Source organism: Kwoniella dejecticola, chromosome 7 (assembly GCF_000512565.2).
Source record: "Kwoniella dejecticola CBS 10117 chromosome 7, complete sequence".
NCBI lineage: Eukaryota > Fungi > Basidiomycota > Tremellomycetes > Tremellales > Cryptococcaceae > Kwoniella > Kwoniella dejecticola.
The window spans coordinates 485,544-508,977 of NC_089307.1; the positions used below are offsets into that span (position 1 = coordinate 485,544).

The following is a 23,434-nucleotide window of genomic DNA, read 5'->3' on the forward strand; positions in this document are numbered from 1 at the left end:
CGACTGACGATGAGCGGGACATGAAGTCCTGTCTGGTAGTGCTGTGTGGTGAAGGCGACTTACGGATATTTGCGATGTCTTCGTCTCTACTTGTGTCTGGGTGGACCACCTCCACTTGGTTGGACTATCAAGACGTTATGGTATTGGTAAGAAGGAGGATCGTAAAGATGATTAGAAAAGGTGAAATACGATGATGTACAAATGAGATCCTAGTCAAAGGGTATAAAGGGGTTGATTATTCGATTATTCATGTTTACCACGACTACTTTAACCCGTAATTGGCAATTACATTACAATAATCACAATCACGGAATTATAAAAGGTTTCTAATGGTATTAGCGATGTGGCACTAATGGATCTGAATCTGAATTTGAAACGGTTGAGGCTGTGTTTCAGAATGAGGCTTGTATAACGTAATAGAATGGGGGCCCGTGCGCATCGACGTCCACTTTTGTCAACCCGCTTTCTTGGTGTGAATGGGAAAAATGTCTTATTCATCGATCAACGGTTGTACCTCCTGACTCTCGATATTTTGGTCATATTCACATCGGAGTACAACTTGTCAACATTGATCATCTGAAAGAACGCTGAGAGAGCCATTGGCCAACGACTTATACCCAAAATCTCATCTAATACAACCTTTCTGCGCCCACGCGGAAATCCCAATTTTGATCGACAAAGGAGCCTGCATCAACCTTGCCCGCCCTCATTGGCCGCACTTCACAGAATCCTTCGTGGTCCAATCTTGACCCTTCGCTCTTTCCATAAGGTGGGACTGATTTGTGATTCACCAAAACGCACTTTTGCCGTGACAACCATCCCTCGACGAGATGACCTCCAGACTATCATACGATCTCCCGCCTAATCAAGGCAACAGATCATCATCGTACAATCAATACTCCTCCACCTCTTACGGCAACAACCCGGCAGCACGAAACTCTCAGTACTACGAGCCAGGTGAAGAGTTGGACGACGGCTTCGACGTTCGAGCGGATTTTGATGGAGACGGGCCAAGGTGGAGCGAGAGGAAAGGAGCTAGGAAAGAGGGGAGCGTCAGAAGCGGCGGCGCTCTAGGAATGGGCATGATGGAAGAAGCCAAGTACGCATCGCTTCAGCTCCTCACACACCGGAGCAAGCGCCAATCTGATCAAACGCTGCGATAGCTATCGACCGGTCTCAACGCATAATGCTCCTTCTGGATACACAGATCCGACAAAGAGCGTTAGTAGGGAAGAGATGGTGTCTGTGCCGATGCTAGGGCCTGAGTGAGTCGATTGCGACCCATAGCTTGATTCCCAACGATTTCTCACGGCTCTCGCTACTCTAAGTTGCAAAAATGATCCAATGTAATGGACTGATTCATTTGTCTGCTTTCAGATGGCAAAAGTCCGAGTTGCACGAGCTGTCTCGCCGTGGTCAGGCCGAACTCAAAGGGGATAAGCGATCTCGAGCGTGGAAAGAATGGACCAGAGATCAGAGAGGTCTATGCGGTATCAAGTGGTTGACGAGAAAAGTATTGGTCTTCATCATTTTCGCTTTCCTCGCTGCGTGAGTGATGTTTCCATATGCCCTCCTTCTCATGTGAGTTGGAAAGGCGCGGCGCGGAAGGCTGACAGGACTGTAGCCTCGGCGTAACACTGTATTTCGTGATACCGAGAGTACCGAATTTCGAGTTTTACACGGATTCCCCTTTCTCGGTGGATAACTCTACAGTCAATTTCAATAGAGTTCCGACAAATTTCTCTTTCTCAGGCAACCTCAATCTGTATGGTGAGCACATAGCCTCGTTATGATAGACCAGCTTTCATCATACGTTTATAGTTGTGTGTCGATCAGCTGATCTCGTGAATAATTAACAGGCGATGGATCAGGATCATATCTACCTATCCATTTCACTTCTTTACAAGCGACTCTATATGACGAAACAACGAACAAAGCTATAGCCAAGGGGGATTGGGGGAATCATTATATGGAGCATAAGGATCAACAGCCCGTGGTGTTACCGGTCAATTTCGCTTATAGTGCTTTGAATACATCGGACACTACGTGTGAGTGTCTACAGGCTGAAATTTCCTGGTATTTCCACATCGCCTTGACCAAGCGTATATGGGCGCTGACACGGACGCGTAGGGAATAACATGTATTCGGCATGCGGGCATAAGTGGACAGGGGTAGTTCGACCAGGTGAGCAATGACATCAACGGCAGAACTACTCAAATGTACGCTCAGCTATTACCCTTTTATAGATCTCAAATTCCGGCTCGTGCTGAAAATTTCCATTGTGGGGCTAACGAACAAGCCAGAGATCTCAACTCAGATCAGCGACATCGAGTGTCCATTCGAACTGGGAGTGAACAGTGTGTAACGGAACTCACCTTTCATCAATTTGCCTATACTATTTCCAATTATTAACGACTCTCGCGGGTTTTCCTCGGACAATTTAACGATTTTTACGTTTTTCGAAATCCCGTCTTTCCACAATCTTTCCTTGTTGTTCAGTAATTGTGTCCCATAGCATGCATGGCGGAGTTTGGCTCTGGTCGCGCCCAGTCAGCATGATGTCAATACATTCATTGTGCGGTACAAGTGTTCATCCAAGAACCTTGACAAGGTGTCTCACGTTGTCTCGCCAAAATCGAAAGGTGCCATCGTAATGCACGCTGCGAAAACACCTCAATCCGCAAATCCGGAGAACGCACTTCAATCAACATAGCCATTTATCTTCCGACAAACACCCGAGTTACGGGCAGAATCAGCAAGCATGCATGCTGTTGCCTTTCATTCGGCCGGATGAAGGGTTGACTGGAAGCTCGTGCATGAACTACCGAGACTGTTCCGTAGCTTGCTACAGTATTGAACATTACCAGTAGTGTAGGATGGACTGCCACGTTTCGTCGAGTAAGCTATCGCGATTGCCCCTGAGACGTCCGGGGTAGCGAGGTTGCGGGTACCGATGATTATGGAGAATCGGCCACTCCAGGGGCAGAGGACGGGTGGGAGAATAAACCAGACAATTTTTGGGGAGCGCTGTATCCTTTTAACGGTGCATAATTTCCCATTCATATATATATCGTAAAAGATCATTATGGTCGTGAGTGCAAGTGCTAAACATGTTGAGATTGGAACAGAAGTTGGGGGACCGAGCGTTTCCTCCACAGTGACTACAGGCGTCGCCGCCATTTCGGTTGCCATTAGCCAGACATAGGAGATGTGCTGTACATTTGGTTACAAGCCGATCCCCCACTGTTCCTGTGCTTCTAGCCGCTATTCTCTCTTCCATTTCCATCTTCAGGTCCGGATTAAGATGCACGTCGATTTGCTTCGCATCCCGCAAACAGGGCGATCTTCAGACCCAATGCCAAGGTCGCTTTGTCACCATTGGATAAACCAGATACCGATCTGCTTATGTTGTATCTGACGGAATCGATGAGTCCCTTGTAATCCTGGGAGAGTTGGTTCTCCTCTCAGCATCCAATTTTTGTGGGGATCTCGCAAGTTGTTGGAATTGATAAAGTTGAGGAAATCTTGTCGATGTGATTGCTTTATATAAACAGAAAGACTGTGAGCTGATTGACTTGAGAAGAAAGACATGGCAAGTCGTCTTTTTTGGTCGAGAAGGTCACTAGGACAGCATAGCATGACGTATACTGATGATCACAGAGAGCTCCAGTATGTGTAAAACAATTTTTTCGTCCCAAAGTCCTTTGACCCATGCGAAGGACGATCCACTTGACGCCATCGACAAAGGATGACTAGGCCAAAAGCAACGAGCCATGTGTGATTTTCGTGAAGCTCAAGCCAGCTTTTCTTTCATCACAGTCTGACACACAAAGGCCGTTGACTGGTAGAAACGCAGATGTGCAATGATCAGTGATGCAACCAGGCTGAGGCAGTCTTCCTTCCCGTTGCTATGCCGCTCTGCGCGCTCACGACAGGCTTAAGGGTCAGACACGAGCTTTTGCACAGCAGTGAGGCTCCCTGCAGCTCCGAAAATATGATCCTCTTTAGCATATGAGGCCGGACAGCTGTTATGCAAAATGGTGCCAACATGGGACTGAAGCCTGATGTAGAAACGCATCGACCTGAGTCGACACGAGGCAGCACTGGCAGCAAGCGGAATCGATACTCAATCTCGGTGCAGATCCGCGTCCGCAAAACCGCAATAATGGCTGACGACCTCCATTTGCTTCAGCGGCTTCTCAAAAGCAAAAGTAAGAAATATTTCAGGAAGAACAGCCACTACAAGACCTGCTGTAGCACCTCTTCATGCCTAATTTTTTGGACTAGAGGTTTCAGGTAGCTGAACGTTCGATTGATTCCGCCACTGAACTAATCGTAGCCATGTGACTTAAGGTGGTCTCCATTATCGATTTCATCATTGCTCTGCCTTCCACTGGGTTCTGGGCAATGTATCCGGTCGCGTTGTTGACGGTCTGAGCGATGCTCTCTCGGAAGTCTTGGGACACGCGATCTTCGTCCCAGCCGCCAATATCCTTGGGGATGTTGGAAATTTCGGTGCCGCTCAGCAAAGACCGGTAGCATTTGTGCAATTCTGAGTACCCATAATTCGTCTCGTCGCGTGAGTTCGGGTCTCGAACCGAGTTCATCTTGTCCAACAGAAAAGTCTGATTGCTCTGCCAATGGCGATGATCGGCTTGCGTGAAAGGCGAATCTGTGTGATCGGGTGAAAAAGAGGAGATAGAAGCCACCTTGAAAGACCGCCCGGCAGGGTTTCGGAAATGATTCAACGAATCGACTCAGATAGGTATCTGCGTCGGTCTCCGAGGCCGAGGCGCCCTTTATCGTTAGTCGGGCAAGAAGCCCGCTGGACAAGGGAAGGAATGATGCCCTCTGACTCGCGACAGAAGTGGCGGGGAAATATTGAAAGGTGAGTCGCTTAGCAGGGGCAACAACGACAAGGCGCGTCATTGTACGTCAGAACAGGTCGAACGAAAGGAAAGGATGGTGACCAGCCTCGCATGCGACCTTTGTAGCCGCACAGAAAGGGTGCTCCACAAAGAGGATGCAGCGTGACATGGCACTCTCGTAGACAGGAAGGGGAATCTTATTTCTCCTCTCCACAACACATGGCATTTCACATATGGTTGCCTCTCAACTCCACCACTATCGCATCATCTCCCCATTCGCCTAAACTGCATCTGCAATGAATTGGCACAGGAACGATAGCGCTGTGAGCGTGAGCTCAGCACACGAAGGTACGTCTCGTCCGAGAGGCAGGGCAGGCTTGAACTGAGCCATGATGATACTCACTAGTGTATCGCCTGGAAGCGGAAGCCCAAGCTAGAGAAATCGCAACTCGCACCAATTTTGAGGAGATCGAACAAGGCACCTCTAACTTGCGCTCGTGGTTACGAGATTCGAACTCGACGACAGACTGGGCGGCTCTGGGATTCGATGGAAACCCGAGAGAGGAACATGACGATTTGACCCGTTTACTGGACGCGTACAGGACTTCCGCAACATCTAGTCCATTGGACTCGGACGTGAACGATAGTAGAGAAACTGCGTACCTCGATGCGGTCTGCGCATTGAGAGAGAAATATGATTACTCGTCATAGTCGCATAATATTTGTGGCCCAGCGCACAAAGCCGGCCGGACTCAAAGAGCATGTGATCTGCTTCTTCTCTTTGATCTCGAGTTTTGCCCACTCTAGACTTGCGGCGATGCATGGTTGATCCGGTCAGCAAGCCAGATGCGGCGGTCTCAAGAGAGGAGCTATGCAGCATGATCACATCAATGCCATGAGGGTGGAGCCAGGGCAGCTCGCCATCCTTTCTCCTGCATCGAAGACGAGTGAACAGGAAGAAATGACCGTGGGAGGGCTTGAGACTTGCCAAGCCACTTTCCTGGACTTCGAATCGAAGACGTGCTGGAACGGACGAGATGACGTCTGTACTGCTGCTTCGGGGAGAGAAAGGATCATCCCGCCGGTCAGTTGGACTCTGGCCTCAATAGCACCCCAGCCCTTTCTCATACTGCGCATATATCTCTCCCCAAGCAATACCCACCAATTCCTCTTTGCTAAACTCCCCACTATACGGATACTGCACGATGAATCAACGCCAGCGAAACGATAGCGCTACAGAATTGGAACCGCTCACTGAAGGTGAGCTTCATCTGCATTGCGAAATGTCGAACTGCTCCGGAGACTGATAAGTGTATCTATCCAGAGGATCGCCAGCAAATTCAGGCATCTGCCGACTTCCACGCTATCGAGGGCCAGACTTCGGAGTTGTTTGGCTATCTGCCAGAGAGCTCGAGCGATCGTGCCACATTGACCAAAAAGCTAGAGACGTACAGGACATCCGCTACAGCTCGCCCATACCACGCGGCAACCAATGACAACAACAGGGCGGAGTATTTGCGCTGGTTTTATGACGTGACAGCTAGATTGACAGCTGAACTAAGAGAGCAAGGCAGCTCCTAGTCTGATGTTCGCTTGAAACATGGTTGAAACGAGCGGCAAGGTCAGTAGATCGGTTGAGCATACAACTGATCTAGTTTGTCGATATATATGCGGTATACGGATGCATCTAAATAGTGATTCGAATGCACAGAGTCCACAATTTGAGCGACTTATGGTCGAATATTGACTGGGAAGTCACGAACGACAGCGTCAGCATGCGATCGCTAAACAGTCGGCTTGAGGGGAAGAAGCTTACAAGATTCTCCGCATCCGCAGGTATCTACGACGTTTGGGCTGAAGGGCGAAGGAAATTATCAGCTGCGATCTCGGAGTTTGCGGCCAAAAATCAGAACACATGAGATTTTCGCAATTTCGAAGCGACGGCGTTTTTGTGCAAATTGAAGAGTGGATACTCACTTGTCAAACACGAATCCAGCACTTAATCTATTATCTCTCCAATCCATCCTACTTCCGATAATACTGAACAGCGCTTTCGAGTCGATTAAGACTTTGACCCCGTCCTGTTCTACGACTTCATCAAATCTGCCTCCTGGCGGTGAGACGTAATCTAAGTGGTAAGCCATCCCGGCGCATCCTCGAGACTTGACTGATATTCGCAATAGTTTCGGTTCAGTGGGCGATGAGATTAGAGCCTTGAGTCGAGAGATAGCCGATGGTGTCTGAGAAGGGCATGCGATCAGTATTTGTTTCCCATTAAGATATACAGGAGGCGTGACACAAGACACATGATGCAAGCTTATATAGACGCCACGGCATCAAGGACAACGAGAAGGGTAGCTCACCATACTGATGGCTGCCTTCTTACTCTTCAAATCGACTTTTCTTCTTGGCGGAGGAGGGGCAACATGAGAACCTCTTTCTTTGCCCTTCGACTCTGGTACGGGTGCAGAGTAAGTCGTCGACGATGGTATATTATCGAACCGAGATGGCTGGGACAATGTCTGAGCTAGAGTCGATGCGAGTCGATATGAGTATAAAGGGGTGGAGAGCGGAGGGAGGTGATGTAAGGTGAGTCGAGAGGACGAAGCGAATGTCTGTCTGAGAGCTGCCATTGCGAGGACGACGAAGATTGATTTGACGAGCAAAGCAGGGAGCCTGAGTGCTGATGAAGGCAAGAATGAAAGCTGATTATTGGGAAATGAGGACTGAGATGCAATTGATTGACACCGTTAAATTGATCGGTCAGCCGATTCAATCTTTGAACCGAATCCATCACAATCAATGTGGAGTGGCAACCACCGTAGTAAGCACAAACCAAAACACTCTGCTGACTCGTAAATCCACTCTCATTGGCCAATTCCATGCCTCTGTGGACACTCAGCATTTCCTCTCGCTGAGTCAATATGCATTGTCACCTGAGCCATGCATGCATGTCAGTCCAATACCTGTCCGGTAGGTGTAGCATGCATAGCAATATCACCTCCGAAAATGCTTTCTAGGCTGACTCCGGAGCTTAGATATACCTACCACTTAAGCTGCTCTCATCGGTTATATCGGAACAGAGATCCGCGTTCTTGGTCCACCTCGTCATAATGGTCAAATAAACAGTCATTACAGGAGGTGATCTGATCGAGTCGACCGCATATCTGATAAACAGGCACAGCTACTGTGGCCCCTCCCTGGGGTTATCTATCACACTATATCTCGAGCGCGAGGATCCGGATGGCTTGATTGTGACAGAGGAGTTGAAGGCAGCTCAGGCGTTCTTGTAGGAGGAAAAGTGATCGTCGACGTTCAGCTGAGTCATCTGTCAAACAGTACTTGCAGTTCGAGCGATGCCGCTCTCTCCTCCTTTTCGTCCGTCCGCCAACTCGTCCACTTCTCCTCCTCCAGACGGCCCGCTTCCCACACTCCCATTCGAGATCATACGCCGAATTATCTTCCATCGATTGGCCATTCCTCCTTCTTTCCCATCAGGCCCGGAAGAGGCCTATAACCCATCATGGGATTCATGGTCCGGCGTCAAGGGCAAAATATCTGCACAGAAGCGGCTGGACGAAAGGAGGGATGTGACGCGGACAGCAAGAGGCCTGATGGCTGTTTGCAAGGCTTGGAAGGTGAGTTGGCGGTCGACCCAAAAACCAAAGATCTTTGCTGTACGACTTGTCGAAGCTGACATGCTTTCCGTTGATCTAAGCCCCTTGTCATGAAATACCTCTATTCTTCGCCGTTTATCACCGACAACTTGCCTTCGCTCGCATCTTGCGTGTTATACGGCGACTCGAAATGGTCGGATATCAACATACACACATACTCTATCCCCGGTCGCTATATAACCTTACTTGACTTATCGACCATTCCCTCTGCTGTCCACCCAACGGAGATAAGTAAAGCATGCTTATCGATCTTCCCTTCACTGCCCAACGTGCAGCATCTCAAATTACCTTCAGGAGAGTTGCCCTTTGCTCTCGAAGAAATAGGTTGGTCCCCCTTCGCGAAGCATCTGAAGTGTCTAGAAGGCGTCGAAGTAGATTTGGACATCCGAGATGACGGGAAAGATGGGCTGGTCGAACTACTGCGGAAGTTACCCAATCTAGAAGTGCTTAGCGTCGTCGGATCCACTCCACATACTTATCGCATCATGTCGGATGATCTTAGTCATACATTGAGGATGTCGAAATTGCATACGATCAAGTTGGAAGATATCAAGAATGGCAATCTGTTATTTGCATTGATTCAGGCGGAATTACCGGCGCTGAGAAGGTTATCGATCACCTCGTTCTTCGGACAGCCGGGCGACCAGACATACACCTTTCAGGAAGTGCACGGACCCTGCATCCGCTCCTTGACGTACTTACAAGGCAAATCATCGCCCTTCGCTTTGGGCTCAGAACTGCTCGTACCGACCGAACACCTACTGGAGCTTTATCCGAATCTACAACACCTCGCATTCCTGATACCGGACTACGAACAGCTTGAAAGCATCATATCATCCATGCGGCATCATCCGAATCACCCCTTGTGTATTTTGACGATCTACAAATGGGTCCAACCGCGTTTGAGCGACGGTCAGCCCCTACACACTCGGACGAAAGATACGAACTCTTTCGTGAGAAACTTGGTAGAAGATCCGCCGAAGGGATTAAGGAGGATCAATGTAGATGGCTTCAAATGGGTGAAACCGGAGTTAGGCAAGATGGCTCTAGATGCAGGAACATCGGGCGAGATGCGTAAACTTTCGAACTTACTACATAAGAAAGGCGTTGAATTAGGTGATATGGATGGGAATCTGGTGCCTCTCCCTCAAGCGGATAAATCGCCTGGAGGAAATGAGAGAGTTTACGGACCGATGAGCGGGGGTGGTAGGAGGAGGTCGTTTGGTGGACAGGGTATGATCAGGATGAATATGGGAATGAGTGCGGAGCGGGGCGGTATAGAGAGGGGTAATGAGGAGGAGGATGGCGGATAGATTAGGATAGAAGCTTATGAGGATATCGCGTTTCGTCATTGTTGTATGGTATGATTGGCCGTATGTTCATGTTGTAAAGCTTGCATCGAATGCCACCCCCATCTTCCGCCTGAACATATGCTTATGCTTTCGAATCCCTTGATAGGTACACGCATTGTGCGATATGAGCGAGCGATGAAGACGGGCTCTCTCCATAAATAGCACAAAACAGACTGTGCCTGATCGGAAAAATGACGTTATGTTGACTAACCATCAACAGAGACGACTTTCGCATTCGCATCTCCTCTCACCAATATTCGATGTTCAAAGAGCGAGTCAAGCTATAGCTAAAGCTCGACGCGCCCAGCTACACTTCTATTCAGCTCAGATCAAGGGTTCTACATCCAGGCGACCGTATCAAATACTGAACAGCAGCGTAGACATCTCGAAGGCACAGCACCGAGCTTACAATCGGTCATCTTGCTCGCGGATTCGACATTGCCAACATGGGCAGGCTACAGCATTCCTTGACCGACTATCAGCTCAACTTAATCACCTTTGGAGCGATACTACTTGTCCTATTCACGCTGTTCATCATGTATAGTCACTTCCAGAGTATGCAGAGACGGTATCCAAGCCAGGCTCTATCACCGGCAACCCGCAAAGAACAAGCGGACAGTATAGTCGAGGATGATGCCCTAGCAAGGCAGGGAGAAGCGAAGAACAGGGATGGCGATCAGAAGAGAGGGAAAGTCAAGGTATCATAGTGGTCGGGGCTTGTGGATAGTACTCACGATGTGAGTATGTCAAGTTCCCTGCCCTTGATCATCGTCTTCGGAATCTACCACTGACTGCCCCTTCTTAAAGCTAAACTACACCGTGGTAAAGAGGACTCTTCTCCCGCTCGCCCATCTCGTAACGTACTGGGTTTCACGTTCCGCGTGCACATGATTGGAAGGATAGCAGTGACGCTCAGATGAGCGAATAGATATATGCATGCTGTCTTTTGTCGTTCTGCTTTGCTTTGCAGTCACTTAACTCACCTCAAACTGGTCCAGCTTGGTCGCGTGCACGTGGCGTTATTCGGCTTGATCCGAATATTTGGCGCGATGATCAGGATCCGATTCCAGTAAGCCAAACTAAGATGGAGGACAGCATAGACTGCATTTCAAGGTTCGGTGCATGATCAGGCTATAGGTGTCTCCTCCATACTGCTGAGTACAATACAATGGCGCCAGGGAACGCGTAGAGGGTGCAGCGCCATAACCATTCGGTACTGACCAGGAAGTCCTCCTCTCGCTGTCCCTTCTTTTTTCTTTTCCACACCGAAGAAGCTAGAGACCGTCCGTACCTGAGTTTGGTCTGAAGCTTATTTGTCTGGTAGTCCGAATATGGCATCGTCTGAGATACAGGACACATCCACCCCTTGTATTTCATGTCTATCAGATACAAGCATGATATCCTCAGAGTGTCTTCATATGCTGCGTTGAGCTGCAACCGTTAGACGCGACTTACACCCCAACGTCATCCAGGTTCCCATCTGATCTTCATCTCGCTTATCACGCGCACGCACGGGACAATTATCGTTCGTCTCGTCATTCACACATCGTCGTCGCCATTCATCACAGCGCACACACTAGTCATCCTCGGAAGATCACACCACGCTCCTTTAGATTATGTCTTATCGAAGTGGCAAACCATGCAAAAGCAAATGACCCCAGACACACCGGATAGAAGACAAACACAGTTTCACATTCACGCACGGCCCTCTTCACCTCGATTCCCTTGCTCGCTCGTCCATTCAATCCTTCTCAGCAAAGTTTAGTTTGAATGAATCGCGACCAATTCATTCATTATACGACTTGTTTGCTTGACGACCATCAGAACCGTTCTCCGTCTCAGTTTGTACCCCACATTTCGATAGCCTACCCTTCGCGATGACATCCTTGTCAAGGGATACAGGGGAAGAACAAAGGATGTCCACATCGGCCTCCACCACCCATTCGACCCAGACTATCAAGCCTCTTCGACCCCCTTCCATCTCGTCTCTGCGGCAAAATAGATACTACGGTTCTTCCTCCTCTTCCTCCACTGGCGGTGGTCCCGGACCCTCATCGCGATCTAGTCTTTCGCATTCGAGGCGACAATCATTAGACATAGCTGAGACTCAACCTCCATCACCTATTACCTACTTCCCAAATCCTTCTTCCTTTCACTCAAACTCTACCGCTTATCCTCAGCCCCCTTCTTCCTCTCGATCCACTCCTATTTCAACATCGCCTGAGAACAGCACCTTCTCGATGTCGAATAGCATAGCCTCATCCACCTTTCCCGAAGAATCAGATTTCGAAGGACCGACACCCAGAATGTCATTAGTCAATCTGGACTCGGCAGCGTCCAGTCCTAGGATAACAAGGGGAGGCGGAAATGGTAATTTAGAACAAAGGCGAAGATCTAGTGTAGCTCCACCTAGCTCTTCGCAGGGGATCAGGCAATTCTCAACACCAATAAATGGATACGGATCGACAAGTAATTCGGGTTCCAGTAATGCAGGATTAGGTTTAGGAAGAACACCATCGATGTCAACCTTGAACAACCCTAATCAGGACGCCATGTTATCATCTCCCCGAAGAATATCTACTTCCCGTGTACATCCCGGAGCAGCACCGGGAACAACCTCGAACCGTCTGACCGTTACGCCTCCGCAGGGTCTGCTCAACTTGCCCACACACGAAGCTTATTACTCTGCTTCACAACCAGGAACTGCGACCACTTCTCGATTCAGGGATAAGGATCTGCTGCTTTCACATCCTCATCCTCATAGCGCCATACCCCATGCCAACTCATCGAATTCGCATAGCAGGCATTTATCGGTGAATTCGAATTTCAACAATCAGATACATTCGCCGCTTTTCCCAGCTAGACATTCGTTACCGCAAAGTCCGACTGGATCAGTGATGCGCAGAATTAAACGGACGGCGAGTACGATTGGGATGGGATTTGGGAGACCGGACAATTACGACGATGATGCCTCGCGGGGCAAGGTAGACGATGATGAGATGCTGGAGGATGATGAGGGGGAGCGAGCGAATGGGACAAGGGTATGGTACAGGTGAGCTATCATTGAATCAAGCTACTTTGTTTTTGTGCTGACGGCGGAGTAGCTCATATGTCACAATTGACTGGATTCATGATGCGGTGAGCGATTCATGAGAGATTTGCCGTCATTAATTAGCTGATCTCCCCTGATAGATCAAAGACTCCTCGCGAGTCCGTCGCCTGCGCCATGCAGCCCACCGTTCGATACGTGGCAAGCTTGCAAACTCGTGGGACCGATTCCAAGGCTGGCTTGTCGTCACGATCATCGGAATACTCTCCGCGGTGATAGCGTTCTTCATCATTCGCACTGAGATGGCACTATTCGACCTGAAGGAGGGATTCTGCGGCTCGTCATGGGGAACGGCAAAACGGTTCTGCTGTGCCCCACATCATCCGTCAGGAGGGGGAGATGCGGGAGACGAGGACAATTGTGGGGATTGGATCGAATGGGGCGAGTTCTTCGCTCCACACCAGAAGGGCGGACCGCAAGGACAATGGATATGGGGCGGACCCGAGTTCATCGCTTACGGTGTGGTAGCGGTAAGTAACCCTAATGTCCTGTCTTTCGCGCATAGCTCAAATTGCCTAAAACTGTATAGGTATGCCTCGCCACCTTGGCGTCGTTCCTTACGGTCTACCTCAGTTCCTCGGCGCACCATACGACATCGAAAGACTCCACTTTCCTGACTCCGCCGTCAGAGCACAATGATCACAACCCGAAACAGGCAAAACAGAAAGCCGCGCTCAACAACAATGAAAATGCGAATGAGAGACAGCCTTTATTGGAGGGAATAGCGAATGAGCCCATAACCCCGCTCACAGAGGCTTTTCCATCTGTCGAGCCCCCTCGCAAAGTCATGTATTATGCTGCGGGGAGCGGTATACCTGAGATCAAGACTATTCTGAGCGGATTCGTCATTCATGGTTATTTAGGAGGATGGACCCTGATTACCAAGTCTGTGGGCCTGGCACTCAGTGTAGCGTCGGGACTGAGTTTGGGAAAAGAAGGACCACTAGTGCATATCAGCTCTTGTGTCGGGAATATTGTATCGCGGCTGTTCCTCAAATTCGAGTGTAATGAAGGTGAGTTCCTCAGCCACACAGTCTACATCCCCTGCCACTGTCTTTCTCTATCGTTCCCGTACCTCATCCTTGTTGGCGTCATTACTCGTGAGAGACTGAGCTCATGGTTCGATCTCGGACATAGCAAAACGAAGAGAAGTATTGTCGGCGGCTTGTGCAGCCGGAGTATCGGTGGCCTTCGGCGCGCCGGTTGGAGGGGTACTCTTCTCTCTTGAAGAGGTGTCTTACTACTTTCCGCCCAAGGTGATGTGGAGGAGGTATGTCAGCTGAGCTGAGCCGTGTGTTTCGATCAGCTGATCAGCTCCATCAGCTTTTGGTGTGCTGCCGTGGCTGCTATCACCCTCAAGACGCTGAATCCGTTTGGGAACGGCAGTCTGGTGCTGGTGAGTCACGCGTTGACTTGCATTGATCGTGGACGACATCTTTAGCTGACGACGTTTTCGCCGCCAGTTCAACGTGACGTATACCAAAGAATACCATTATTGGGAATACGTCATCTTCGTCATTCTGGGTGTCTTCGGGGTGAGTAATCATGCTGGCCTTCTGCTGCTGTGTTCTCCGGTCTCATGCTGATACATTAATTTAGGGTTTGTACGGCGCGATATTTGCGAGGCTCAACATCATATGGAGCAGGGAAGTCCGAGGCGGAACCTGGTTGAAGAAGCATCCTATCGTAGAAGTGGCTCTAGTAAGCGTGTCCATACGTGGTGCATCATCTCTCGCTTACAGATTATACAGGTCACCATCCTTACATCTGGTATATCGTTCCTCAACCCTTACACTAGGATGGGCGGTACCGAGCTCGTTGCCAGTGTGAGTGGCGAACAACATGATCACTTCGCAGTGACTGACAAATCGACCAGCTTTTCGAGGAATGTCAACCGTCTTCATCCAGTAGTCTCTGTGTCAACCACCCGCATGAGATTGCATCGGTCATCCGGACGATCGGAACGGCGTTACTGATTAAAGGCGCTTTGACTATCATCACATTCGGCATAAAACTACCGGGTGAGCTGACCGACGCTAATTTTGTTCAAGGCACACAGCTGATAGTAGAATCTAGCCGGTATTTTCATACCTTCTCTGGTCGTAGGAGCGTGTTTCGGAAGAATAGTCGGTCTGAGTATAGAGTACATTGAATACTCTTATCCCACGTTGGCCATCTTCGACGTTTGCAGGGAGACGGATTGCATCGTACCCGGACTGTATGCCATGGTAAGCTCGACTGACCTACACTCACGTCACAGCAGCTGACGTCCAATCAGGTCGGAGCCGCCGCGACTCTCGCAGGAGTGACCCGTACTACGGTTTCGCTCGCCGTCATCATGTTCGAACTCACTTCTACGCTCAACTACGTTGTACCGGTGATGCTGGGAGTTCTCACAGCCAAGACAGTGGCTGACGGCCTCGAGAAGAAGGGTATATACGATTTGGTGATTGAGTGAGTCTTTTATCCGATTACTCAGTGCATCGCATCCGTGGGAATTTGGCTACATAAGGTCTTGACTGAAAGTTCTGTGTCTAGCTTGAACCAACTCCCTTACCTCGATCAAAAGCACGAGTATCTGTGGGGTTCCCGACGAGCCTCCTCGGTAGCCGACAAGACCGTACCGATTCTCCGAGCAGACAAACCGCACACAGTCCGCTCGCTCACCGGCAAACTCCTGGAACTGGTCAGGCTGGGCATGGCGGATACCGGATTCCCTATCCTGGTCAAGGAGGTAACAGCGAACGGCGGCAACCCTTCCTCCGGTATGGGTCTAGACGCAGCGATGACGTCCGGCAGGGAGAAGAGCTGTCTCAGAGTCGTCGGGTTTCTGGGCATGAACGAGCTGGAGCATGCTTTGTGTGAGTGGCTTACCTTGCTGTGTTGCCATTACTGTACCAAAAAAGCTGATTGACTGAGGGTGCATGGCGTATTAGCCGAACTATCCGATGAGCCGGATGCTACGCTCAACCTGATGCCGGATGACGCTTCCTCCCATCGAAGAAGATCATCAGCCATGTCCATCTTCTCGTTCGCGGACTCGTATGCAGATGGACAGTGGTCGCCTTACGATCTGAGCCGGTATATCGATCGGGTGAGTGGCAGAGATGCTGTCCGCTACATGTTTTCATGAGTAGGGAAGAGTTTAGCTGATGTGAATAATTCCAATCAATCAAGGCACCTATAACCGTACAACTCCATTCTCCGCTCGAACTTGTTCAGCAGCTTTTCGTCAAGCTTGGAGTAAGGCAGATCATAGTGACCAACTCCCGGGGGGTGTTTCAGGGGATTGTGACTAAAAAGAACTGGTTGAATTTCTTAGCTGAGTTAGAGGAGGATGGACATTGAGAGCGATGACGACCGTTCTATGCCCCATGCTGCGGACACGATAATGCATGACACATGATGATCACACTCAATCTGATCTACGTATCAATGTACACGATCAGAGTAGATCTATGAGAGATCGGAATTGCTACTTGATTCGCAGCATGGAATGAGACCGGTTGCCCGTACTCGGTTCCATTGCCCTACAAGGCTCGCATGGACACGAGAGAAGTATCCGCAGTGGCTGGTGTGCCTTCCGATCTTTTGGACCTAGACTTGAACTTGAGTGATCTGACCGCGGTTCCAAGAAGTTTTCTCCACGCTGAGTCAGATCGCGCGGTTTCGTTTTGCCCGTACTTGCTCTCCAGGCGTTCGCGCACAGCTATCCTCTCATGGACTGCCTTGAGAAAGTGGTCGGAAGGCATGACATACTGATCTTGCGATACTTTCTTGGTCTCCTCCCACATTGCTAAATCTTTGGCAATTTCTTCTTCTGAAAACGCGTTTGACTGGTTGATCAAACGAGTCGTCTCGTCTTCTTCGAGCGCCGCTAGCGATTGCGGCCGGTGGAATGTGAGCTTGTCCTGAATATCCTTATTGGTCAACCTCTCAGCCTCTTTAGCCCACTGTTTTACTTTCAATTTCCAGAATTCGTCTTGTTCCTGCAGGAGACGGGTCTCAGCTTCTTCTCTCTGAGAGTCTGGCGATTTTTTCGATCTGCTTTTTGAGTCGGGTCTTGGCTTCCAATACTTGCGATGAGTATCAAGGGCATTTTCCCTCAAGGTGAGTCGGAACCCTTCTTCAAGGTCAGGCATGGTCACAAGTTCATCGTGAGGATCTTCATAAGACCGTTGTTCGCCAGTAGCGGTGGTCTCAACGTAAGTGAGACCATGATCTGGGTTAAATGATGCATCGGCTGTTCGCCAGCCGTACTTGCTGGCTAATGATTTCATATTGTCAAAGTAGATCTGCCTGAAGGTATTGGTGCGCGTAGCATCTGTCAATCGAAGTTCCATCAGGGTCTGCAGTTGATCCATCAAATCATGTTGATCTGTGATTCTCTCAGCTTGTGAGATTGGTTCAGGCCTACTTCCGTCTGCATTTGTCCTGAGGGAAGAACCGATAGCGCGAGTAAGAGGATGGATCCCGGTGAAGTGGTTCAGATGTCCCACGATCCTATCTTCGCCGTACTGAGGTGTGATCTCCCTCGGCAAAGATGGATCGTGCATCAGGATCCGGACGACTGAGGGGATATCTGTGATTGCTGTCTCGGGACATCGTTTGAGCAGACTCTGAGACCATTCTTCAATTGTTTGACGAGTTCCATTATTTACCTCTTCTGTCGTTTCTTCCTCGAGAACAGATACCGACAGCTGTGGCTGACCGGTCTGCCTCGCCACAACTTGACTTTGATGGTTGCTAGTCGTATTCTCGTATCCTGTGTGCAGGGCAATCTGGAACAGCTCAGCTGGAGAAAGCAAGCGATTCATAGTGCCGCTTGGCTGTGCTCAGCAGAGGCTATCATCTCTGCGATGCTTTCAAGCTGAGTTGTCCGCGGCATCCTGAGTGATGAGGGGGTTTGTTTAGTTGAGTGAAGACGAAGAGCAAATCTCAATGGGCGGTTGATGGGTTAGCTCCTAGAAATAGGCATTGCATGTTGCATCTCCTCGATAACCAGACTCTGTCTTTAGAACTATGACCTGCAAATCCTTTGAGCCTGCATTGGATCTTCCTGAGCCACCCTTTGACAAGGAGAAGGCCACTGGATAATTTTCGGATGGAGAAGCGGATAGAGCTAAAGTCAAAGCCTACTGGGCGGATCATGCAGAATCCACGCTACGCCGAAGCATTCCAATGAATGACGACCGTTGACTTCATGGAAACGCAACGCATTTATTTGCTTTAATGGGTCAGACGCCAGGCACCAGATATACCCTGCGATGGAGACACTTCGAGTTGAGACATGTTCAGAGTTCAGAAAACTCTTTGTTGTAGTTTTGCAGGATTCTCGGTTATCTGCGCCAAAGACGTCATCGCGTCGTTCGCCACCGAGGTCGATCAGAAATCACAAAATCAAGACGACGTGCTGCATGCTGCATAATCCTTTGTCCAGATTCATCTTCAAGTGCACAACTCACAGCGTAGTTGTACATACGGCGTTGGGCTCTGTAAAATATGGTAGGTGCTCTTTTCCGATCGGCACCGTGATTCGCAGCTGACACCGCGCGAATGCATGCAGCTCTCCTCAGCTGCGCTGTGGTGTCTTACACTCCTAGCTGGCAGCGTTTCACCTTCGCCGATCAGCCTGCATGCAGATCAAAAACCTTTGATACTGAAAGAAGGGGATTCATGGCACCATTACGATGATGGACCAAGCAATCATTCTGGTATACTCGAATTGCTGGATCAATATGCACCAATCTTCAAGCTATCGTGAGCCGTGTTAATCACATTTCACCGGAGGGCCCTGCTTACACACGTGCCGATGTATCAGAGAGCTCGAATCGTTCTTCCCCTCGTCTGTAGACTATATGTTCCCACACTATAACTACGTGCGTACCACCAATGTCATCTACACTTTACCCTTACTCGAGAGCTGTAGCGCGCTAAATGTCCAGATCCTCCTCAGACCGAATCGCGGGCAGGTGACATACAACCTTTAAATGGATCACTACTTTCTCGCTCTCAGCTCTATAAGATCCCTCCAGATACTTTCTTGTCTATCCGAGAATCACATAATCCCCAGCCGTTCTTAGAGGAAGAATCCGAGTATCTGTTCGGACCTTATGATCGGGACAATGACGCCGAGGATGGACGGGGAAAAGTGGAAGAGGAGGTGTATGGTTTCGGCGTGGATCAGGGAAATGGCATCATTGTGAGTTAGACTCAAACAATGGCGAGACCCACCTGGCAAGTGACAAGGCCGATCCTCATATATGGGCTATAGGACCTGTGGTATTGGACTTTCTACCCGTTCAACTTCGGTAAGCCAGTAGGGCCTTTTGGGATTTTGGGCAATCGTAAGTCAGATTCTGTCTATATCATCTGGGTTGTATCGACGCTGATGCTATCTATCAGACGTCGCTGACTGGGAGGTAAGCTGTGTATCTCCTCGAAGTGTCCCGGAACTCAGCTCACACCGGAAGTAGCATTTGCGAATGAGAACGATCAATGGACAACCTGTGTCTGCGGATTACAGTAAGTAGCTTCCATCGATCATACTTCTGATGCTGACTGGTCCATCGAAATATAATTGTAGCAACACATACCGGCGGAAGATTCAGTGCTGGTACATTCCGATGGGAAGATATAGAGAAGATAGATAGGAGACCTGTGGCGTATGTCGCAGCTGGAAGTCATGGTGTTTGGCCCGTGCCGGGAGATCATATATACGCAAATGTAAGTTGACATTAGACTCCCAGGGCATATCGATCTCATTGGCGAACGGCCTGATAATCGGGAGCTCAGGTGGGCAAATTGTTCAAGCTTGTCGATATAACGGACGACGAAGGACCAATTTGGGATACGAAGGATCATGTCGTCCCAGCTGTCTACTGGGATGGTCCCGAGTCAAGGCGGCGGATCTGGCATCGAGGTGATTCAAGCTGGCTGAATTATAGGGGTAATTGGGGAAACAAGGGACAGGATGATTGTTGGTGGCATCGGGTTGTAGGGTATTGTCAGGTGAGCTAAATAGACCTTTTTCACGGGTTTTCCTTGGGCCAGGCTGACATTTGAGGAGCAGGTGGTCGACGCTCCTTGGGGTCCAAACCGATATTTTGGCATTCCACCTGACGTAAGTCTCACGCTAGGATCCTTATTCACGGCTACCTTGCTGATCGTGCGGCCCCTCCAGTGTATACTAGCCCCTTTGGTAGCTGGACGATCAACTTATGACTTCAAATTTTCATCCAGTGTTCTGGATTGGGCGAAAGAACACAATATTGCATTGGTTAAGATAGAACAGGTGTGCACGAGACCGAAGAACAATGACGACGATGACGACGATGACGATGATCCGGATGATGTATACGTATATAACGATGAAGAGGAAGGGGAGATCGAAATCTGGAACGTCCAAGGTTTGACTGAGTTTAAAGGGACGGAAAGGCATACTGTGAGCGAGCCAGCGCCCAAGCAATATACCCAACTTTTATATGTGAAACGTGAAACGTGAAACCTGACAGCTGACTGGTTGACTTGTTTTCAGGTGAACCTCGCGCCATGTAAAGGCCGTCAGTCCGCGGTGAGAGCATACAAATTGTCGCTATGCCTCATCAACGGTAAATGCCTTAGCTCTTCAAGGGAGAGGCGGATATGTACTTATGAACAAGGGAAGAAAGGGAAGAAATTTGGAGGGGCCGTCAATCTGCTTGATGTAGATGATTGGAGATGGAATTATTGAGCAGGTCTCAGCGGACGTGCCTAAGGGCATGAGTCCTCGGGTCCACGACAAAGGCATTGTATCTTTTAATGTACGATTCAGTCGGATTTCATGAATCACGACCAACCATGAGTAGTTGTAATACATATGCAACGGTGATGTACTTGTGTGTGTACTATACTGTATGTTGTCTATCCGGAGAAGCCAACAATCCTGCACCATCTCCTACATCTTATGACGGCGGAGCTTTGCTATCTTCTTTTATCGTCACTCCCTCATCGGCAGGATTAGGTACATCGGCAAGATCCAACTCGTCGTCGTCATCATCGATCTCTGCGCAACGACACGAGGAAATTCATTAGCGTTCAGCCCAGAGAACGAGTACGCGAACGAGATGTAACCTTGGGGAAATTTCCAATAAGGACGAGTGAATGGTAATACATACCTTCTCCGTAGATCTCAGGATGTTCCCTGAAACAATCTTGCATATGCTTGAACTTCTCTACGCAGTCCACGCCCTTGGGCTCCGCTTCAGAGTAGATGAAACATGAGAAAGCCTCTTTGAACTGTTCTCCACACGGTCCGTCGGCCATACCCCCGAGGCACTATAGATGAGAAAACGTACTCTAGATCAGTTTACTAATTTTCATGGAGCCGAGAAACGAGATGATGCGATGTCTCATATGATCAATGGAGTAATCTGAAGGGGATGAGAAGGGGCGTAGTCCGTGTACAAACAACCAAACGGTTACACTGACCGGACAATCCCAGTTGATTTCTCCCGTTTCCTCGTTGAAAGCACCTTGGGAAGGTTGAGCAGCCTCAGCAGATTTCTCTTCTACCACATGAGCCACCGTTGCTGGTGCGTCATCCGCTGAGTTTTGGATTTTGCTTTTCACTTCCTGCGCTTTGTCCGATACTTTTTCTTTCACTTCATCTGTCTTTCGTCTGACTTCTTCCGACTTCTCGGTTGCTTTAGATTTAAGTTCATGAGATCTTTCAACTACTTGATCTTTCACATCAGATGCTTTGTCGGAAAGTGCAGAAGTTTGTTCTTTTATCTTGTCGGTGTCGCTCGAAGTCGATGGTTTGGAGGCACCTGATCAGCAGTGGTATTAGCCGGCGCCTATCAGACGGCAATCATGGGGGCGTTTGAATTTCACCCACTCTCTCGCTTATGTATAGGTTCCTTGAGACTCCCTTGATCCAGCACACTCTCCCTCACTCGATCATCATTCAGCACTCTCCTTCGTTCCGAGGTGATCGTCAGCCCGGCAACGACAAAAGTCGTCAGTCCTATAGCGGCATTCCGGCTGAAAGTTGAAGACGAGGACGAGGCTGAGGGTGTGGATGTGGAAAGCGATCGACGAGGTATTTGGGCGGAAAGAGATCGGAAAGATCTAGCTGCTGATCGGGAGAGCATCATCAAATATGCGGATTTGATACGGGGCAGGATGATAGAGCAGTCGGGTCTTGTTACAGTCTGCTTCAGAGGGGTGGTGTTGATGAAGATTGAGAGTATCTGATGTGTCAAGAAATTTCACGATTACTGATTGATTGTGTACGCCAAATGCAAAATAACATTTGTCAGCCGTAGGCCTCATCATTGACTTTTCCTTCGAACAATCTCGGCTCGGACATCGGAGTTGAGGGGTAATCTCCGTCATCCGCCCAAAGAGTATCTGACGCTCAGGCACAAGGTGACATCAGCTTCACAAAACGCGAGCTGGCGGCTGTTAGCTGAGAGGATCTGCGAATTGCATTATGAAGTTAGGAATTGCTGCAGCATTTGCATGCTTCCAAACTGAGAGAAGAGCACATCGAAAGACGCCGGACGGAGAGAAGCACAGTGATCTGCACGGCGCTCACGGCTCTACGCAATGAGCGATATTGCCGACTTGACAGCCAAGACATACGAGATCACCCGCTTGATACCTTTTGGCAAAGTTACTAGTTATGGTGAGCTTGCCGCGGGGTTGGATGTATTGTATATCAAAGCCTAAGAAAAGAAGCCATCACAATATATTGAGAAGTCTGACTAACAGCTAGATCCTCGTATAGGCCATATAGCAAAGTTGGCTGGATATCCCAAGTATTCGCGGTGAGTCCTGTCAACTTGTATCCACCAACCAGCTACTATTTGTCTATGCATTCACTCTTCGAATTATCTGCCTTATCGTTACGTGCTCCGCTGCTCCGCTTTATTTGACACGGTAGACGAAAGATATCTAGTCTGACGCTCTTCTCCCTCATAGGCACGTAGGAAACGCGTTGAAAGCCTTACCGCCAAATACAGATATACCATGGCAGGTGAGTGCATCTCATACCCGCGTGTCCATGCAGACATCCGATCATAGGTACATCCATTGATGCTGATAAGTCCATTTCTGTCAATCGCAGCGAGTCATCAATTCCAGAGGCATGATATCACCTCGAGGGGATCTAGGCGAAGGCGTCGCGCGTCAGAAGGACAGACTGGAGAACGAGGGGGTCGAAGTGGAAACTCTCATGGGGAATGGTGGGGAGAAAGTGGATCTGAGAAGATGGGGTTGGTTCCCTGAAACATTGGATGAACCGTGGAGCGACTGAGTGATTGAGCAAGCTTTTCTCTCGATCAGATCAGAAAGTCAAGTTGACCAGAACAAGAAACAAGAAGAAGAGGACTCCGATAATGGCTTTGGCTGAACAATAGGATGAAAGGAAATGCGAATCAGTGT

The 23,434-nt window shown here is 49.2% G+C and overlaps 11 protein-coding genes across 11 annotated transcripts; 7 read left to right on the top strand and 4 right to left on the bottom strand.

Moving 5' to 3' along the window:
• Positions 1-830: 830 nt before the first annotated feature.
• On the top strand, positions 831-2,365 carry I303_105814 (uncharacterized protein; the record flags this gene model as incomplete). Its single annotated transcript, XM_018409126.1, has 7 exons — positions 831-1,099; positions 1,164-1,265; positions 1,378-1,548; positions 1,625-1,770; positions 1,860-2,048; positions 2,131-2,184; positions 2,247-2,365. 7 exons carry the CDS (start codon positions 831-833, stop codon positions 2,363-2,365), a joined length of 1,050 nt encoding a protein of 349 aa, XP_018261398.1.
• A 1,927-nt stretch (positions 2,366-4,292) lies between these two features.
• Positions 4,293-4,607, bottom strand: I303_105815 (uncharacterized protein; the record flags this gene model as incomplete). The annotated part of the gene is made up of 1 exon (XM_018409127.1): positions 4,293-4,607. The coding sequence occupies one exon, from the start codon at positions 4,605-4,607 to the stop codon at positions 4,293-4,295; it is 315 nt and encodes a 104-aa protein (XP_018261399.1).
• Positions 4,608-5,164: 557 nt separating this feature from the next.
• I303_105816 (uncharacterized protein) lies at positions 5,165-5,579 on the top strand (the record flags this gene model as incomplete). The annotated part of the gene is made up of 2 exons (XM_018409128.1): positions 5,165-5,216; positions 5,275-5,579. 2 exons carry the CDS (start codon positions 5,165-5,167, stop codon positions 5,577-5,579), a joined length of 357 nt encoding a protein of 118 aa, XP_018261400.1.
• Positions 5,580-6,073: 494 nt separating this feature from the next.
• I303_105817 (uncharacterized protein) lies at positions 6,074-6,449 on the top strand (the record flags this gene model as incomplete). Its single annotated transcript, XM_018409129.1, has 2 exons — positions 6,074-6,128; positions 6,193-6,449. 2 exons carry the CDS (start codon positions 6,074-6,076, stop codon positions 6,447-6,449), a joined length of 312 nt encoding a protein of 103 aa, XP_018261401.1.
• Positions 6,450-6,652: 203 nt separating this feature from the next.
• I303_105818 (uncharacterized protein) lies at positions 6,653-7,501 on the bottom strand (the record flags this gene model as incomplete). Its single annotated transcript, XM_018409130.1, has 3 exons — positions 6,653-6,722; positions 6,846-7,108; positions 7,232-7,501. 3 exons carry the CDS (start codon positions 7,499-7,501, stop codon positions 6,653-6,655), a joined length of 603 nt encoding a protein of 200 aa, XP_018261402.1.
• A 723-nt stretch (positions 7,502-8,224) lies between these two features.
• On the top strand, positions 8,225-9,858 carry I303_105819 (uncharacterized protein; the record flags this gene model as incomplete). The annotated part of the gene is made up of 2 exons (XM_018409131.1): positions 8,225-8,506; positions 8,587-9,858. The coding sequence occupies 2 exons, from the start codon at positions 8,225-8,227 to the stop codon at positions 9,856-9,858; spliced, it is 1,554 nt and encodes a 517-aa protein (XP_018261403.1).
• Positions 9,859-11,774: 1,916 nt separating this feature from the next.
• Positions 11,775-16,354, top strand: I303_105820 (uncharacterized protein; the record flags this gene model as incomplete). Its single annotated transcript, XM_065969247.1, has 15 exons — positions 11,775-12,949; positions 13,002-13,035; positions 13,090-13,476; positions 13,536-14,019; positions 14,144-14,276; positions 14,330-14,402; positions 14,470-14,541; positions 14,606-14,707; positions 14,758-14,832; positions 14,883-15,027; positions 15,083-15,234; positions 15,285-15,460; positions 15,545-15,867; positions 15,943-16,100; positions 16,184-16,354. 15 exons carry the CDS (start codon positions 11,775-11,777, stop codon positions 16,352-16,354), a joined length of 3,660 nt encoding a protein of 1,219 aa, XP_065825319.1.
• A 182-nt stretch (positions 16,355-16,536) lies between these two features.
• Positions 16,537-17,823, bottom strand: I303_105821 (uncharacterized protein; the record flags this gene model as incomplete). The annotated part of the gene is made up of 1 exon (XM_018409133.1): positions 16,537-17,823. The coding sequence occupies one exon, from the start codon at positions 17,821-17,823 to the stop codon at positions 16,537-16,539; it is 1,287 nt and encodes a 428-aa protein (XP_018261405.1).
• Positions 17,824-18,566: 743 nt separating this feature from the next.
• I303_105822 (uncharacterized protein) lies at positions 18,567-20,738 on the top strand (the record flags this gene model as incomplete). The annotated part of the gene is made up of 11 exons (XM_065969248.1): positions 18,567-18,766; positions 18,828-18,885; positions 18,963-19,208; positions 19,281-19,353; positions 19,412-19,428; positions 19,483-19,531; positions 19,593-19,696; positions 19,802-20,017; positions 20,079-20,129; positions 20,190-20,450; positions 20,544-20,738. 11 exons carry the CDS (start codon positions 18,567-18,569, stop codon positions 20,736-20,738), a joined length of 1,470 nt encoding a protein of 489 aa, XP_065825320.1.
• A 211-nt stretch (positions 20,739-20,949) lies between these two features.
• Positions 20,950-22,140, bottom strand: I303_105823 (uncharacterized protein; the record flags this gene model as incomplete). The annotated part of the gene is made up of 4 exons (XM_018409135.1): positions 20,950-21,050; positions 21,163-21,322; positions 21,476-21,816; positions 21,885-22,140. 4 exons carry the CDS (start codon positions 22,138-22,140, stop codon positions 20,950-20,952), a joined length of 858 nt encoding a protein of 285 aa, XP_018261407.1.
• A 457-nt stretch (positions 22,141-22,597) lies between these two features.
• Positions 22,598-23,306, top strand: I303_105824 (uncharacterized protein; the record flags this gene model as incomplete). Its single annotated transcript, XM_018409136.1, has 4 exons — positions 22,598-22,676; positions 22,779-22,818; positions 22,973-23,027; positions 23,118-23,306. The coding sequence occupies 4 exons, from the start codon at positions 22,598-22,600 to the stop codon at positions 23,304-23,306; spliced, it is 363 nt and encodes a 120-aa protein (XP_018261408.1).
• Between the last annotated feature and the right edge of the window lie 128 nt (positions 23,307-23,434).